Source organism: Sordaria macrospora, chromosome 6, assembly GCF_033870435.1.
Source record: "Sordaria macrospora chromosome 6, complete sequence".
NCBI classification, from domain to species: domain Eukaryota; kingdom Fungi; phylum Ascomycota; class Sordariomycetes; order Sordariales; family Sordariaceae; genus Sordaria; species Sordaria macrospora.
Window position 1 is genome coordinate 3,687,357 of NC_089376.1, and position 17,688 is coordinate 3,705,044.

The window sequence follows — 17,688 nt, forward strand, 5'->3', positions numbered from 1 at the left end:
TCTGTTACAATAATCGTCAAGGAACATTTTACAGTTCACATCTTCAAACTTTAAAAGAACTCTCAGAACTTTCAGGCCGCTCAATCTCAACTAGAAGAACTGCACTCCAAATCATGCGGATACACAAACAAAATACACAATTGGTTTTGAGACCTCAGCTGTAGATGTTCTTTGCTTCGTCACTCGGCCATCGATCCACAATACCAATGTCAAAGTTTTACGGGATGTACAAATGTAGGCCAGTCCTGTATAATTCCCATTGTTCTTGCGAGGACAATGAATCGAAACGTCAAAGACTCGATCTCGCTTTGGATGAGATATACGGCGTCCGAGGAGGTAAAGACACAGGAAGGGCAAGCAAGGTTGATTGATTTGATCGATATAAGTCAAAACGAAAACGTCAAGGTACGGTACTAGACCTTACCTACCTACTGTATAATAAGAGGTGGTACATAGTGGTAGAAGATGTAACAGCTGAACGTGAAGGACGGACAGGAGCACGAAAAGCTAGAGGTATTCAGAAGAGAAACAGAGAGAAGAGAAGAGAAAGAGGTAATTATATGTACGAACTACAAAGTATGAAGTACCATGGCTTCATCGAGCCTGGCTAGAAGTACCTTACCTTACCCAAGGAAGTCAAAGATGACCAAAAGATGACGAAATAAAATGAAAATGAAAATGAAAATGAAAATGAAAATGAAATTAAGGGATGAGGTTAAGTACGTATGTACTTGAGAGCTTCCATGTTATGAGCAATCTTTCGGTCCATGTCAATGATGTTCGTGCCGGTATCATTTGTGCTTTGGTTCGACGAAGATCGTTGTTGGCTTGCACATGTTTTCAATTATTGAACATTTACGATATCTATCATTGGTGTCATGCCTAGATCTCTGAAACCCAGCTCTCTGAGATCGGACCGAGACATTAGTTCTAAATCATTGCATTAAAGGTAAAAATAAACGTTCTATTCCAACTGTCCAAGAGACAAGATACCTCTTTATGTGCAAGCTCCTCAGAGATCGTCAGGGTCTATTCTATTTGGTTGGCTTCCGCCATTTCGCTTCGCTCAGGGGTACCCTTAAAAGCATCCTCCACCGCCCCTTAGACACCAATATGATCAACGCATCAACCAACCAACCAATACGCGAAAAACATTCATCATACCGCTTATTCGCAGCTCTATTAGATCGTTTCTGCACTGTACAAAAACACTTTTTACTTTTAAACACCCATCCACTCCTTTTCGCCTTCTCCTTTCCATCTCTCTCCCCTTCCTTCCTCATTTATATCCTTCTCTTCTCCTTCGATTTTTACATCTCCTGCTCTCTCCTCATTTTTCTTCTCCTTCTTCTTCTTTCTATCTATCCCCATCTTCCATCCTACAACCACCCTCAACTAATCAAACATCTCACTCCCCCCCTGCCCCCCGGCGACATCCACCCTTCCCACACTCATCAGTTCCTTCTCATCCTCCGCCTCATCATTACTCAGTCCCAGACCACCCGCTCCACCCTCCGCCTCTCTCCTCTCGCGGATCTGCGCGCCCAAGCGTAGCGCCACGCGCTTAAAGTAATCCTGCATACTCCTCTTGACATTCGGCGGCATCTCGGCACCTTGTGCCTCCATGTACTTATCAAACACCTTGCCTTCCTCATCAGCCACCGCGAACAGCTGCACAAAGGCCGCTTCGGCCGCGAGCTTGACGGGGATGACCATGTCGCGGACGGAGGCGAACACGGGCGGGGCGAGCAGCGACAGGTGGGGACGGACAAGGTCCGGGTTTGTGCGGGCGAGGGTGCGCACGAGGACCAGGGCGAGACGGCGCGAATCGACGGGTTGGCCCGGAGGGATCAGGGTGGCGATGGTGGTGAAGAGGGGTTTGGTTGCTTCGAAGGATTTGGCGGTTGCGAAGGCAGAAGAAGAAGAGGGAAGGGGGGAAAGGAGGAATTTGCCGGTTGCGAGGATGAAGTTTTCTGTTATGAAGGGCTGTGGGAAATTGAGGTTAGCTACCTTATGTTCGGAGTTGTACGGAGGGAGAGGGGAAAGTAAGTGGAAAGAAACGAGGAAAGAAACGAGGGAAGGAAAGAAAGACTCACATTCTTGCTCGCCATACCCTGACACAGCACCTCCGGCACGTCCTCCACCAACTGCGACTCCAACAGCGCCTCGGGGCTCTCTAGCAGGACCGCATTCAACGCAAGAACACTCGAGTTGCTAAAGTCTCTAGTCAGGACCCTGTTCTTGAGCAGCTGGGTAGCCACCTCATCGGAGACGTTCTTGACAAGAGCACCAAACAGCTTGGCGTAGGTGATGGTCATGGTATCGTCGCGCTCGTCCGTGGTCTCGGTATCGATAAGACCGAGAACAGCAGCACGAGAGCTCTCGCCCATGTTGGCGCCGGCCTTGCTGATGACCTCGTACAGGGCCTTGAGCATGGCCGTCTTGACGCCCGTGTCGCTCGTCTTGGAGCCCGTGACGAGCTCGGCGATGAGCGGGTCCACGCGGGGGGTGAACTTGATGAGGGTGCCGAGGGCCTTGGCGGCGCGGCTGCGGAGCACGTCGCTGGAGGTGTCGGCGAGGGACTTGGCGAAGGTGCGCTGCAGCTGGGGAAGGAAGGGCTTGAGCGCCGTGGGCATTTTCTCGAGCAGGTTGTTGAGGGTAAGCAAGATGGCGGACTTGACCTCGGTGGAGCGCTCGGAGACGACACGGATGAGCGGACCGGTGATCTGCGTGACGAACGGCTTGAGCGAGGCCTCGCTGGTGCGGTCGACAATGTCCGAGATGGCAAGGGCCGAAGCCACCCTCTGGTCTGCGGAGCCGTTCATAAGACCCTGCAGGAAAATCGGGAGGATGGCGTTGATGCCCTTGGGCAGCTCGAAGCCGCGCAGGTTGACGCCGGCAATGCCGACCTGGAGGAGAGTCTGGCGAGTAGAGATGACCAGGTTCTCCATCTCCTCCTTCTTGAGCTTCTTGGTGAACTCGCTAAGAGCGCTCCAGGCAGATTTGACCACGTCCATATCTCTGTCGTCAAACGAGAGCAGGAGAGAGCGGATGATGTCCTGGTTGTAGCGCGAGTAGTCCACATCGGCCGAAGCAAAGAACTTGGCCAAGTGGAAAGCAGTAGACGCCCTTCTGCGGTGATCGTCGTGCTTGAGAAGCTGCAGCAAGGTCTGCATAACCATGTTGAGACCGTCGTACTCGTCAATGGACAGGATGACAGTGTCGAACGAGTCATCAAGCTCCTCACGGAGGGTATCATCAGTAGAGTTGATAATGTTATCCATAAGCGAGTTGATAATGCTAGGCAGGCGACGGTTCATAGCCGCGCCGGCAACCTTGGACAATGAAGCCAGAGCCTTGGCGTTGAAGGAAGAAATAGGAGGCTTGATGAGACTGGGGATGAGGTTGGGCAGAATCATGTTGGAGCGAGTAGTCTCGGTGAGCAAGGTGAGCAAAGCCGCAAGAGCGTTCTCAGCCTCGTCCTCATTGGCGAGGAGGGTGAGAAGGAAGGGCATAACCTCTTCCACAGCACGCTTGCCGAGAATCTGCTGCAAGGAATCGAACGCCTCGGCGGCGGCCTCTCTGACGTCTTCGTCGCGGTCGGTAAGCGCGGTACGCACAACGGAGATGAGAGTCTTCTCGTGGTCCTCGAGGGCCTCGGGAGAGGCGGAAGCGATGAGCTCCTTGAGGGCAAGGCAGATACCCTGTCTGGCATCGACATCGCTGGAGGTCTGGAGACCCTCCTCGAGAGTGGGCAAGAGAGTAGCCAGAACGCCATCGCCAGCCTTCCTTATAAGCTCGCCCAAAGCGTTGCTGGCAATAATCTTGTGCTCCATGTTGGAGCTGCCGAGACGACGGATAATGAGCTGAGTAAGAGTAGGCACAAGCTCCTTGAGAATGCGAGGGCTGTGAACAAGTGCCTTCCACACGCTGACAGCAGCGGAGCGGACGGCACCCGAGGTATCGCAGCGGCAGATGTAGAGCGAGGACAGGACCTTGTTGCGCTTCTCCTCTCCGAGGATCTCGCGGAGAGAAGCACCGGCCTCCTTGACAGTCTCGATATCCTCTTCCTCATCTTCGCCATCGCTGACCTTGACACCGGTAAGGTTGAACAACAGATCACCAACGAGCTCGACGGAGCTGAGACGAATGCGGTAGCTGTCGTCAGCAAGACCACGCTCGAGCTCGGGCAGCAACAGATCGACGGCTCTGACGGCAAAGTTCTTGACCAAGAGACGACCAGCACGGAGAGCAGTCTCTCTGATAGTCTCGACATCATCAGCAAGACCAGACAGAATGGGAGGAATGATCTTGGCCAAGTAGTTGGCGAAACTGTTTCCGAAGCAGACGGGCAAGAAGATGAAGAGCGACATGAAGCCCTCGCGAACGGCAGGCTTGGAGGACTCGACGTTCTGGAGGATGGTAGGCAGAGTCTCCTCGAGTCTGGAAGTACCCAGACCAGCGAGGACCTCGGAAAGGGCCTGGGCGGAACCAAGTCTGTCTCCGGCACCGGTGTCGGACTTGAGGGTCTGCATAAGACCGGGGATGAGGTCCGGCAGAGCGTCTTCGCCCAACTTCTCGACCAAAGATCCGAGGGCTCTGGAGGCAGTAGCGCGAGTGGTAGGCACGGGATCGACAATGGCGACCTTGAGACCAGCAACGAGAACAGGCAAGTGGGCAACGAGGTCCTTGCGCTCGGTAAGATGAGCAAGAGAGCCGATGACCTGCGCGGCCTTGCGCTTGGTGTTGGAACGATCGCCGAGACCACGCTCCAGAATACGGCTGACAAGAGCCAGCGAGGGAGCATCGAGGTAATGGACGAACTGGACCTTGATGAGGGAGTCCAAGGCTTCGTCGGTATACTTGGTAGGATCGCTGAGAGCCTTGAGAAGGATGTCGACAAGACTGTGGATTTCGGGGTTCTCGATAACCTCGCCAAATCTCTTCAAACTCTTGTTCGCGGCAAGTCTAACCTCCTTGTGACTGTCGTTCAGGACAGCGGTAAGGGGAGGAATGATCTCTGGCAGACTCTGAGCCAGCTGCTGGGGATCAAGGTAAGCCATGGCACCGAGCAAATCGCAAGCACCCTTCTTGGATCTCCATTGGTCCTCGTCAAGACCATCGAGGAGCGTAGGCAGAATCTTTTTGACGCCGAAGGAGCTGAGCTTGGCAAAGCAAGACTTGGCAGCATGCAACGCAGCTTCACGGACGTTGGGGTTGCTATCACCGAAGCCAGCAAGCAATTGAGGCACGATCTGGATGACGTAGGGCTCGAAGAGTCTGCCCAGGATGGTGGACAGAAGCTCGAGGGCAATCATGGCAGACTCGCGCTGGTTGACTTCCTTCTTGTTCTCGAGGGCACTTCTGAGGGTGATCAAGATACGGTGCTCCTTGAGCGAGTTGACACCACGGCCAAGGATGAGACCGGCAAGACCGTAGGCGGCACCACGCTGGACAGCGTAGTCCTTGGACTCCATCAAGGTCTCAATGACCTGCTCAATGTACTTGCTGGACTTGTCTCCGCAGGTGCGGACCAGAGGAGGGAGACACTCGGCAATAGCATACTGGACAGTCTCAGAGGGAGTGCTCAGGGTGGCAATCAGCCTGTCGATGACCACAGGGATCTTGGCATCGCCGTGCTTGAGATGGCGGGCGAGAGCACCATACATGATGATGACAGCCTCGTTGACACGATCAGCGAAAGCAGTGCCCTTATCGGGAGCCTCGAGGGTCTTCTCGAAAGTCTTCATGAGCTTATCGAGGATGGACTTGCCGTGAATCTCAATGGCAGTGTTGGCAGCATCCAACATCTGGGCCCTGACAGCGCCGTTCTGGTCGCCCAGGGGACCGTTATCGATGAGGAAGGCAAAGAAGGGCTCGAGCTGGTTCTTCTGGAGCAGCGGCGCAATGCCCTGGAAAGCAAGGGCAATACCTTGTCTGGCTTCCCAGGGGTCGGCGAGGTCCTTCTTCTTGGGCATGCCGTACTCATCGAGCTCAGGAAGACGAGGCTTGGCGAGCTCAGTGTAGGACTCTCTCAGCTTCTCAAGGATGGAGTTGACGGCCGAAGGGTTATGCTCGAGAGCTTCGGCAAGACCCTTGGCGGCAGCGCGACGAAGCTGGCCATCCTTGCTCTCCAAGTAGGACAGCATCTTGAAGGCAAGTTCCTCAGTGATCTGGAACTCGCTCTCCTCCCAGATATCACGACCAAGGTCAGCGTTCTCGGGGACATCATCGTGGCAAGCGATCCAAATCTCTTCCGAGGTGGGGAGCTCGCTCATATCAACGTCGGAGCTGATGGACTGCAGAGCGGCAGTGCGAACGGCGACCTGGGGCACAATAGCACCGTGAGAAAGGACAGCAATCTCCTCAGCAGAGATGTTGGGAGCGATGCAGCGGACCATATCAGAGAAGCAATCCTTGATGATCTTGTAGTGCTGATTGTAGTTTTGCATCGAGCTGATCAGAGTAGAAAGGATCTCGGCACGAGGGGTAGCCTCATCAGCATAGACATCGGTGTGGAAGGAAAGGAACTCAATGGCAAGGACGAGCGTGGCATCCTTATCATCGGCAGTAGAACCGAAGCCGCCCTTTTCGAGGACGAGGAGGATGAGCGGGAGGATGTAGATGAGCGAGATGACATCGAAGGGGCGCTGCTCACCGGCGAACCTGAGACGGTAGAGCGCACGAGTGATAAGATCCTCAAAAGGTTCCTCGGTAAGGTTCTTGGGGAGCGCGGAAACATTGTGCGCCCTGAGGGTAGCGACACCAATGAAGGGGCGGATAGGGCCAACGCGAGACGTGACGCACTCTGAGCAGGAGATGAAAGCCAGAGGACCGGCCTCACCGGTGATCAAAGTGGCACCAGCGTTGATGACACTAAGGGTAGCCTTGACGGCGGGACCCATCCAGCGGCTGGCGTCGGTGGGAGGACCGGTAGCGAGAGCCTTGACAATGCCAAAGCCGCGCAAAAGGTTGGCAGCGACGTGCCTGACGTTCTCACGGATCTCAGCCTCCTTCTTGAGCTGAGCATTGACCTTGGCGTTCTCTTCAGCAGTAAGCTTCTTTTGAACTCCTTTCTTCGCAGCAATCTGCTCACGAAGCTCCTCCTCCCACTTAAGGGTGTGGTAGTTGGGATTGTTCTTGTTGGGAACAACGTTTTGCTTCTTGGCCAACACATCGACGAAGGCGGTTCCTTCAGGGGTACGGAAGATGGCCGCCTCGAGGGGACCAACGGACTGAACCTCGGAAACGTTTAGGTTTTGTTGGATGAGGTCAACAATCCGGGGAGTCATAGTCTCGGGGGCAACGAAGACAAGCTCGGCAGCAGCGCTGTAGGCCGCCAGGCGCACCGTCTCAGACTTTTGCTCGTAGAGGGTCCTGTTGACAATCTCATCGAGCAAGCGCTGCTCATACTTCCTGGCAAGCTCACCGGGATCGGTCTCGACCTTCAAGCAGAGATCGATCCAGCTCGCTCTGGGAATGAGTTGCGACTTGGCAAGAACAAGGAGAGAGCACATTTGGGATTCGAGCTTGGTCTTGTCAGGTTCCGCGCCAGCGCGCTTCTGGTACTCCTCCGGCTTCAAGCAGATAGCCTTGAGGACAAGATGGAGGTTGGAAGTTCCCGACTTGGCCAAAGCCGCCGCACTTTCCTTGTCAGCTGACTCGGTTGCCTCAATCCAGTGCCAAAGACCTTCCACAATGGTTTCGGTGAGGAGAGACGATGAGCCCTCGGCCTTGGCGGAAGACTGGGCATAAAGGGTGGAAAGAGTGTCAATGGCGTCGCGGCGGACCTCGGGGCTAGTGGCAGCTGAGCTGATCACGTAGATGAAAGCCTGAGCCCAGGCAACCCTTTCTGGGAGACCGATGCTGCCGATGAAAGGCGCAACAGCAACCAAGGCGCGGGTCAGCCACTTGAGATCCTCATCGGCAAATTTGCCGTATATCCTGGGGTTGAAAAGGTAGGAAGGCTTAGGGGTGATGGCCAAACTGTTCTTTTGAATATTGGCCTTCTTGTAAACGGCCTCGAAGGTGGAGCTCTCCGCCCTCCGGATCAAAGACTCGACAGCGCAAAGAACAAGAGCGCCGGTAACAGTACCATTTTGAGCAGCAGTCGCAGGGTTCGCAACAACCTCAGCAAAAGTGGCTCCGAGAGGAGTGACAAGAGCCTCAGCGAACTTGACGAAGTTGGCGGGCAGTGTCTCCTGACTCTCCTTGTTGAAGGCATAGAGAATGTCACCAGCGCGAAGGATCCAGATGCGCCTGACAGGCAGCTTCTTCTCGCCGAGCCCCTTGACGTAGGCATCAGCAAGAGTCTTTGGTACCTCCTCACCGGCATTCAAAAGATAGACTGCGCTGGCATTGAGAGCAAGGGTCTCGGCACTCAAGGCTGCCTCGTTACCTTCCTTTCCTGTTACCAGAGGGAGGCCGTTGGCAATCTTGTTGGCAATGCCAGTAGAAACAACCAAAGCAACAAGCATCTCGGAGTGAAGGACTCTGTGATCAGCAGAGGCAAGCTTGCCAGTCTTTAGTGGGTTGAGAACCTCATCAGCCACCTTTTCCAAAAGGGCAGAGTCCTTGCTGCGGGCAGCGAGGCCCTTGAAGACGGTGACAGCGCCGCTGCGAATGACGGCATTGGAAGACTTGATGTTGTTGAGAAGAGGCTTGACAAAGCGTCCGCTCAAAGCAGCGGAAAGATCGAAGTCTTGTGGCAGGGCACCGACAAGAGGAGTCATGAGGTCGTTCAACACCACTTCAGGGGCTCTGAGCAGACCCTTCTCCAACGACGGGAAGACCTCCTTGTCAAGATCCTCCAGAGTGACAAAGCTCGAGAAGAAATCGGACAAGGCAGCCGCCTGGTGTGTAGGGACCTGTGTCCTGGAACCAACAATTTCGCGGGTATAGAAGGTAAAGTACTGGCTCTTGAGCTTCTCGATGATGGCAACGGCCTCTGGTTTCCTAGAGCAGACGCCAGCAATGACACCGAGCAGGACAGCATACTTGGCCGTGGACGCGGTTCCCTTGGCAGCAAGAGCCTTGACAGCCTCCTCAATAGCCTTTTCCCTATCATCTCCAGCAACCAGTTTCCTCAGGGCGCGGCGAGTGATGACGAGGGCGGACTTGCTGACGGTTCCCCTCGAAGCAGGCTGGCAGCACTTTTCCAGAGCCTCAGCAAGGTAAAGGGTGAGGTCCTTTCCAAACTTGTCCCATAGAGGAGTGCCGGCAAAGTTCTGAACCAACAAGCTGGACCATTCAAGCAAGGTAAAGGCACTGCCAGGCGCAATGGCACCCTTCTTGATTTCCTGGCCGATAGCGGCGACCAGAGGCGTAAGGATTTCGGGCTCTCCGTTGTTGGCGAGGGCTGTCAAGCACTTTTGTACGGCGGTACGAGAAGGGCGATCATGGTAGAAGTCATGGGTCCAGAAGAGGACCTTGAGGACGCCGAGGGTTGTTGGTCGGTCGAGGGCTGGCAAGAGAGGGCGCAGAAGCAGAGAGTTAGCCTGTTGATCTTGAATTTCATTTATGTAGCCAAACTAGCTTGTAGTGTCTTGCTGCCGAAGCTATAGCTGTGGGTGTTTGGCCTCTCACATTTCTGGGAAATCTTCTCCTCGATGGAGCGCAACTGGGAAATCCGCGCAGTGGTAGACGAGGAAGTAAGGGCAGCCTTTGCGGCTACGAGATGGAAGTCGGCGGGCGCATTGTTGGGGGTGCTCGCGGCGGGGGAGGCGGCGTCTTCGGACATGATGTCGGGTAGGTAGGTATTGTTTGTTGAAGTCTCTAATATGGGGGTCGAGGCTTAACGGGACATGGTCGAGCAACGGGGGACTCGGGATAGTGGCTCGTTGTCGTCGTCGAGGGTTGGCGCAAAGCAACCTCTTCTTTCTTTTCGTCGTTTGGTGATGTTCGAATTCCTTCGACAACAATGGACCGGACTGGAGTTATGAAATGTCACTCCTCCTCTTCTTTTGTTGGTCCGAGGTCGTAGAGGTGTTGAAGTAGTAGGTACCTGACCTAAGGATGCGGTAGGTAGGCCGGTTGGTGATGTAGGATGAGGTGGTGTGGTGGTGGTACCTAGAGCTAGAACTACAGTCTACTCTGGCGTAGAACTGTTTTCCGTTGGTGGTGAGGCTCCTCCTCCCGTCCTCTCCCAGTCTGCGATGCGATTGGGAAACCCACTTTGGCCTGCCCCCAGAAAATATTGACCCCACTTTGTCCATTTTGTCCCAGCGGCAGGGTCCCTGTCGTCCTCTCCTCCAGCGAAGAGGCTAACATTAGACTATTGAAACTGTGCCACCTTCCTCTTTTGCGTTTTTGTCACTGCACTACAGCACACAGCACAGTCAACTTTCTCCAAAAACAGCGCCGGCTTCATTCAAAACAAAGTGAAGCTCAAGCTACCTTACCACCACAACAACAACAACAAATCAAACAACTTATTTTCACAGGAACTGACGTCGAACTAAACCGGAGCTGGTGTCTTTCCGTTCTTTTCTTTGGTAATTTGTCATCTTCATATTTTCTTCTGCTACCTGCATTTGACGGACAGCTCCCCCCATCTTGCTCCTGTCAGGCACGCGACGAGATACCAGTGCTTGGACACTGTCAAATTATCACACTCGTCCAAGTTGCTGTCCCATGGACACGGCGGGGTCAGCTCTCTGAAAACAGAAGGCGGTCGATATTTTTCTGCCCAGCCACTGCCAGCGGCCAAGAAGAAGCTCCCACGGTGGGCTGCGCTAACAACGGTCACCGACGACAGCGGGACTGGGGACTGGGGGACCACTGCGGACAGCAGCCTGTGCCTAAGGGTGACTGCGTCAGTCCTGTCGCGGGTGTCGCTTTTGTCATATCACAGCCGGCGGTACTTTGTTATTATCACAACAACCCAAACAGTCACAACGGCAACAAGCTTCAAGATCAGGTTGGGCTCAACCATAAAATTCACCAGATCACCACATATCCAGGTTCCAAACTGAAATCAAACCTATCAACAGCCTCAGTTTCCGGAGTTACCCCAGTACACAACAACCCTCGCAACATTGAACCTTTGCGCAGACCATCTTCAAGGTCCGCCTCCAAGTCCAGAAATCAGGTACCAAACCGAGTCTGGGGCGACTCCGAGTCCCCAAAAGCTAAAACAGCAAAGAGGAACCTCCACTTGCCAACTTGCCCACCAAGGGCTCCAGTTATTCTTATGCCATTGTCCTCCAAGTTCTTGCGCTACTCGACCCTTTCTCTCCTTGCACAGTAAACCAACTACTATTAGGGCTATCTCTACGACTGCTATACCTTGCCTTCTTGTTCTCGGTCGACTCCTCTCAGGTCTCTATCACCGCCTTGATATCCAACTACACCACCTACAATAACGCCCGCCTACTTACAATCACAAAGAGACCTGAAAGAGAGGGATCATACCGAGAACGAACTCGCAGCACCATGGCTGGCAAGAAAAAGTCCAAGAAGCCCGCGGCCAACCCAGCCCGTGGTTTCGCTACCACGTCTCTTCCTTCCAAGCCGAGAGAGGTCGCCGAAGACGTTACGCCAGTCAAACCCAACAACACCGATACGAGCAAGGCCAATGCCCAATCATCCAAAGACGCCCCCGCGACGAACGGAACTACCGCTCCTACAGAGGCCGCCAAGGCTGTGCCAGAAAAGACCTTGAGCCCCGAAGAGTTCGAACAACAGTTGGAAGAGTCCGCGTTGCAGTTGCTGGTCGAGAAGTATGCGCCCAAGGTGCGCCGAGATGCGCTGCGCCAAAAGACCCGTCTAGAGACCGACAGGCGCCTGCTACGAGGTCAGGCCGACTCCATCAATGCGAAAAAGTGGTTACCCCAAGAGTTGATGGACGATCTTATGGATCTTGTCCGAGCCGAGAGTCGTTTTGCTGCCTCGAGTCTTACTTCCGAGGGCGCATCTAGCAGATTGCCCCCAGAGGACGACCTCATCATCAAGCTATGGACCCTCCAGGAGACCCTCGGAGGCGCCGACTTCCCACAAGAAAAGATCCAGCCCGCTTTGAAGTTCGTCTTGGACATTGCTCCTAATATCCCCGCTACGGCAAGGAGTGACACCATTTGGGGCCTCGACGAAGTTCTGGACTGGCTAGCGAGAGAGTGTTCCAAGGAGGAGCTGCCTGATTACAGTGGGCGCGCAAAGAAGTCGCAGACAGGTACGTGGGCGCCGCCATACGCGCATCTCTCATGACATTGACCTAACAATATTCTTTGCAGACACGCCTTCAGAAACTCCTCTACCGTCCGGCGCAGTCACTCCCCAGCTTCCCGAGCTAGGCCCGCGCGGCAAAAAGGGCAAAAACATCACCTCCCGGCCATCCCGAGCCCCCTCGCCGAAACGGTCAAAGGTCATCTTTGACGAATATATCGAGCCGGATCAGTTGCTCCCCTTTTACCTCGAAACAAAGACCAAACTTTTCGAGATCCAACGTCCTCGCTTGGATAATGCAAAGGGTAAAAAGAGCAAGGCCGAGGCAAACCCGAGTGATCCCGAGGAGGCCCTTCTGTTAGCCAAGATCGAGCGCGTCGAAAAGGATATCCTATTCGACAAGTATGTTGCTGAGCAAAAATGGAGAGACATGAAGATCGACCTGGAAAAAGATTATGCGGCAAATAAAAAGAAGATCGTGGAGGAAGAGGAGGAGAAGAAGGAGGAGGCCCAAGCCGAAACTCCTGCTCCAACTGAGGCGGATGATATTGCCGCCGAAGCTGAGCGCATGGCGGCAGAGCTTCTTGCCGAAAACCCCGATGACGATGATGAGGGTCTTGCCGGCATGTTCGCCAGTCTTCCCGTTAATGAGGTGGACCCGACGACCGGAAAGACCAACACAGTCATGAACAACGCCGATGGTTCCAAGACTCAGATCAGGGACTTTGGAAAATGGACTGGTGTGAGCCCAATGCGTGCCCTAGAGGAGGCTTGTCGGTCCCGGGACAATTCTGTTAAGATCTCGTATCATATTTTGTCGGATGTTTCCTTTGCCAGCAAGCACGCGGTCAAGATCCTCTGGTCTAAGCCCCAGGAGATCCCCGCTCCTCCGGACTCGGACGACATCGAAGTCTTCACGACGCCCACCCAGTTTGTGTTCAAGATGGTATCCATTGCCACGCCTGATGCAAAGCAGTCCGAGGCATACATTGCAACGATCGCTTTGTTCCTCATCTTTAGTTCTTCAGCCAAGGAAGAAAAGGTGGCCATGAGGCTGCCTGTCGCCTGGAAGGATCTTTGGTCAGAAATGGCCGAAGCCAGGAAGAGCAAGGCTGACGAGGCAGATCGCGCGGTCGTGAAACACTTGCGCGATCTCGTTCGGAAGCGGATGGACCAGGAATTGGAGGACGGTGTCATCATCCAGGGTGCTTTCAAGGGCCGTGGTCAATCCCGGAACCAGACAGACTCTGAGTCTGACCAAGAACGGGCAAAGCGCAACGCCCAGGACCCCGAGTATTACCAGAGAATCTGGTTGCAAAAGGCCAGCACACCTAGGTACCAACAGATGTTGGTGTCTCGCATGCAGCTTCCCATGTGGCAGTTCCGGCAACAGGTTGTCGACACTGTCGAGAGAGAACAGGTGGTCATCATCTGCGGTGAGACTGGTTGCGGAAAGAGTACCCAGGTCCCTTCTTTCTTGCTTGAGGATCAGCTCTTGAAGGGCAGAAACTGCAAGATTTACTGCACGGAACCTCGCCGTATCTCGGCCATCTCTTTGGCCAAGAGAGTCAGCGAGGAAATTGGTGAGGGCAGGGGTGATCTTGGAACACCTCGGTCTCTGGTGGGTTATTCGATCCGTCTCGAGGCAAACACTTCCAGGGAGACTCGCCTTGTCTACGCTACCACTGGTATCGTCATGCGCATGTTGGAGGGCTCTAACGACCTCAACGAGATCACCCATCTGGTTCTCGACGAAGTCCACGAACGCTCCATTGACAGTGATTTCCTCTTGATCGTTCTCAAGAAGTTGCTCGCCCGGAGAAAGGATCTCAAGGTGGTTCTCATGTCAGCCACCGTTGATGCTGAGCGTTTCTCCAACTATCTCGGCGGAGCACCAGTTCTGAACGTTCCCGGCCGAACCTTCCCCGTCAAGGTCGCCTACCTTGAAGATGCCGTCGAGTTGACTGGATATACTCTCGACGCGCGCAACCCTGTGGCATCGAAACTTACTGAACTGGACGACGACGCGGATGCCGAGGTCGATACCTCTTCCAAGCCTGAGCTGATTCAGTCTCTCAAGAACTACTCCAACAGAACTCGCAACACACTGGCGCAGATCGACGAGTACCAGATCGACTTTGATCTGATTGTTCAGCTGATCTCTACGATCGCAACCCATCCTGACTACGTCGATTTCAGCAAAGCCATCCTGGTCTTCTTGCCTGGTATTGCCGAAATCAGGACACTCAACGACATGCTGCTCGGCGACAAATCCTTTGCCGATAGCTGGCTGGTTTACCCGTTGCACTCGACTATTGCTACCGAGGACCAGGAAGCCGCCTTCCTCGTGCCTCCTCCTGGTTTGAGGAAGATCGTCTTGGCTACCAACATTGCTGAGACTGGTATTACCATTCCCGATGTCACCTGCGTTATCGACACTGGCAAGCATCGTGAGATGAGATTCGACGAGCGTAGACAGCTGTCCCGGCTGATTGATACCTTCATCTCGCGGGCCAACGCCAAGCAGCGTCGTGGTCGTGCCGGTCGTGTTCAGGAAGGTCTCTGCTTCCACATGTTCACCAAGCATCGCCATGACAACATCATGAGCGACCAGCAAACTCCCGAAATGCTGCGTCTTTCCTTGCAGGATCTTGCTATTCGTGTCAAGATTTGCAAGATTGGTGGTATCGAGGATACCCTGGGCGAGGCGCTCGACCCGCCTTCCGCGAAGAATATTCGTCGTGCCATCGATGCCCTTGTCGATGTTCGTGCTCTTACAGCCTCATCGGAAGAGCTTACGCCACTTGGTCTCCAGCTGGCCCGCTTGCCGCTTGACGTGTTCTTAGGCAAGCTGATCCTTCTTGGTGCTATCTTCAAGTGTCTCGATATGGCTCTTACTGTGGCTGCCATTCTTTCCTCCAAGTCACCCTTTGTTGCGCCTTTCGGACAACGTCAACAAGCGAACACTGTTCGCATGGGTTTCCGCAAGGGTGACTCTGATCTACTCACCGTCTACAACGCGTACCAGTCGTGGAAGCGTGTGTGCCAGTCGTCAACCAGCGGCGGTGCCGAGTTCCAGTACTGCCGGAAGAACTTCCTCTCGCCCCAGACTCTGGCGAATATTGAGGATCTCAAGGGCCAGCTGCTCGTGTCTGTTGCCGACTCCGGCTTCCTCCAGCTGACCACCGAAGAGCGCCAGGTGCTTAACAGGCTCCGGTTTGGTGGAAAACGTCGGCACCAGATCTTTTTCGAGGTGCCTCAGCGTGTCAACATTAACAGCGACAATGAGATGATTTGTCAGTCGGTCATCGCTTGGAGTTTCTACCCCAAGCTTCTGGTTAGAGATACACCCGGCAGTAAGGGCCTGCGCAACGTTGGCAACAACCAGAATATTAGCTTGCATCCTAGCAGTGTCAACAAGGGCCATAACGAGCTCAAGTGGTTGAGTTATTACAACATTATGCAGACCAAGGGGTATGTTCCATCTTTTTCCCTCTTTTCACTTTTGAAGGCAACATACTAACATTCAACAGAAGCGTCTACAACGCCCACGAAACCACGGCCGTGGACCCCTTTGCCGTCGCCCTCCTCTGCGGCGACGTTCGTGCCGATATGTACTCGGGCGTGCTCGTCCTCGACGGCAACCGCGCCCGCTTCGCCGTGTCCGACTGGAAGACCATGTTGGTCGTCAAGATGTTGCGCACGAGACTCAAGGAGATGATGGCCCGCAGCTTCAAGAACCCTGGCAAGCTCCCCACGGCCCAGCACGAGCGCTGGCTGGAGGTCTGGCAGCGTATTTTCACTACGGCGATGGAGCAGAAGGAGAAGGCGGCGGCTATGACGGCGACGACGGTGACGGTTGGGACTGCTTAGGGAGGAGGACAACACAATTCGGCCGGAGCTACAATTGGTACCCCCATTCTTACTCCGATTGTCTATGAAAAGGGCTTTTTGCAGGGTAGCTGGGAGTGGAAGAAGAGCCAGCAGGCGCAGGATACTGGCACTGGCCCTTCGCTTAGAGCGGGCGGTTTGCCTCGGGACGACTGCCATGGAAGCCAGGAGCCGGATGCTGGCACTGGCACCGGCCCTTCGCTTAGAGAGGGGGGTTTGCCTCAGGATTTTGACGACAAGCACAGAAACCAGGAGGAGCGTGATGCTGACGATCTTGAAGGTGCCATGGCTCTTTTGATGCTGGCGGCTTCCAAGTGATTTGCTTCACCATATTGAGAGGGCGAACAAAAGATATCTCCAACTTGATGGAGAGGATGGATGGTCATACGACCATACAAGGAGCCTTGAGCATGACTGAAGGGGGAGTGGCTATGAGAGCGGCATTTTGCTCTTCGTTTGCCATCGGCATCTACATGAGTGATTTGTTTCACACCATTTTGAGCGGCCTTTGGGAGGGCAAGTATCTCGCTTGCTTGCTTGAGAGAAAGTATCATCTCGGATCTGAATAAATGGATTGGAGGATGGGAGTCAATGGTTTATGGTCATTCTAGAACTCCCATTCCATTCCATTCCATATCATATGGTTTATGTGGTGGTGGATTATTACTGTACAGGTTACGTTATAGAGGGAGATATGGAACCAAAAGTCTAAGGCAGGCGCAGGAAAAGTTGATGGACTGGATGCGAGATGGTTTTTACGCTACATGGCTACGTAGATTGTTGAGATGACTGGAGGAAGCCTCGCTGGCTGAACCTGTCTTGCGATTTCAAAAGTTTGGTTCTAGATAGTTAGGGCAACTGAGCTGAGCTGGGCTTTTTAGCTATTGAGCTATAGCATATTTGCTTCAGATACCTCTAACGAGGACCGGATTATGGAAGTTAGCTACCTAGTTAGTTAGTACCGGCAGGGCATGGAACTACCAATAGGCAGTACCAGCTCATGATACTCTGATTGAGGTTCATTATAAGTGGCCGACTAGCTACCTTTTATAGGTAGCGAACTAAAAGAAAGGAGATTTACATACAGTATTGCTTTCGAAATGATGAATTGATAATAACTGATCGAAGCACTCGTTTTCTTCTTTGTTACCTCGTCGGCACATTTGCACCTCGTCCACATCAGATGTGGGAACATGAGAGGTATCACCCACCATCAAGAGTCCAGTCCCCCGTCAGCCTCAACAAATGACATTGTTGTTCAACCTTTGGGTTTTTAGGTATTTTCGGCCCAATCAGCGTCAACTGTCCTCTGTTTCTATAAATAGCCCCCCGCCTTTGGAAGGTTCCGATCCCGTCCTGTCTCGCCTGTCTTCGGCAGAAGGCCCAATCACCAATTTTTATTTTATTTTTCTCACTTTTACAACGACAACGACAACCACCTTTACAACGACAACCACAACCACAACGACCCATCACCAACCAGCATGTTGGATGGAGTCTGGCTTGGAATCTGGGTACCTAATCTGGACCCATGATAATCACCGTCGGGATGGTTGAAAAATGTTGAAAGCCTGGTAGGTGTTCTTGGCGTAAGATTCGCCTGTTGCCACGTTAGTTCAGCTCCAGACCCACCTA

General features: G+C 53.7%; 2 protein-coding genes across 2 annotated transcripts; one reads left to right on the top strand and one right to left on the bottom strand.

The window, feature by feature from the left end:
* Positions 1-1,014: 1,014 nt before the first annotated feature.
* SMAC4_07644 (translational activator GCN1) lies at positions 1,015-10,100 on the bottom strand. The gene is made up of 3 exons (XM_003351397.2): positions 9,586-10,100; positions 2,097-9,463; positions 1,015-1,986 (listed from the first exon to the last, which is right to left on the bottom strand). The coding sequence occupies exons 1-3, from the start codon at positions 9,737-9,739 to the stop codon at positions 1,396-1,398; spliced, it is 8,112 nt and encodes a 2,703-aa protein (XP_003351445.1). The 5' UTR covers positions 9,740-10,100; the 3' UTR covers positions 1,015-1,395.
* A 1,010-nt stretch (positions 10,101-11,110) lies between these two features.
* Positions 11,111-17,402, top strand: SMAC4_07645 (uncharacterized protein). The gene is made up of 3 exons (XM_066090668.1): positions 11,111-12,169; positions 12,231-15,636; positions 15,696-17,402. Exons 1-3 carry the CDS (start codon positions 11,434-11,436, stop codon positions 16,033-16,035), a joined length of 4,482 nt encoding a protein of 1,493 aa, XP_065947588.1. The 5' UTR covers positions 11,111-11,433; the 3' UTR covers positions 16,036-17,402.
* The last annotated feature ends 286 nt before the right edge of the window (positions 17,403-17,688 follow it).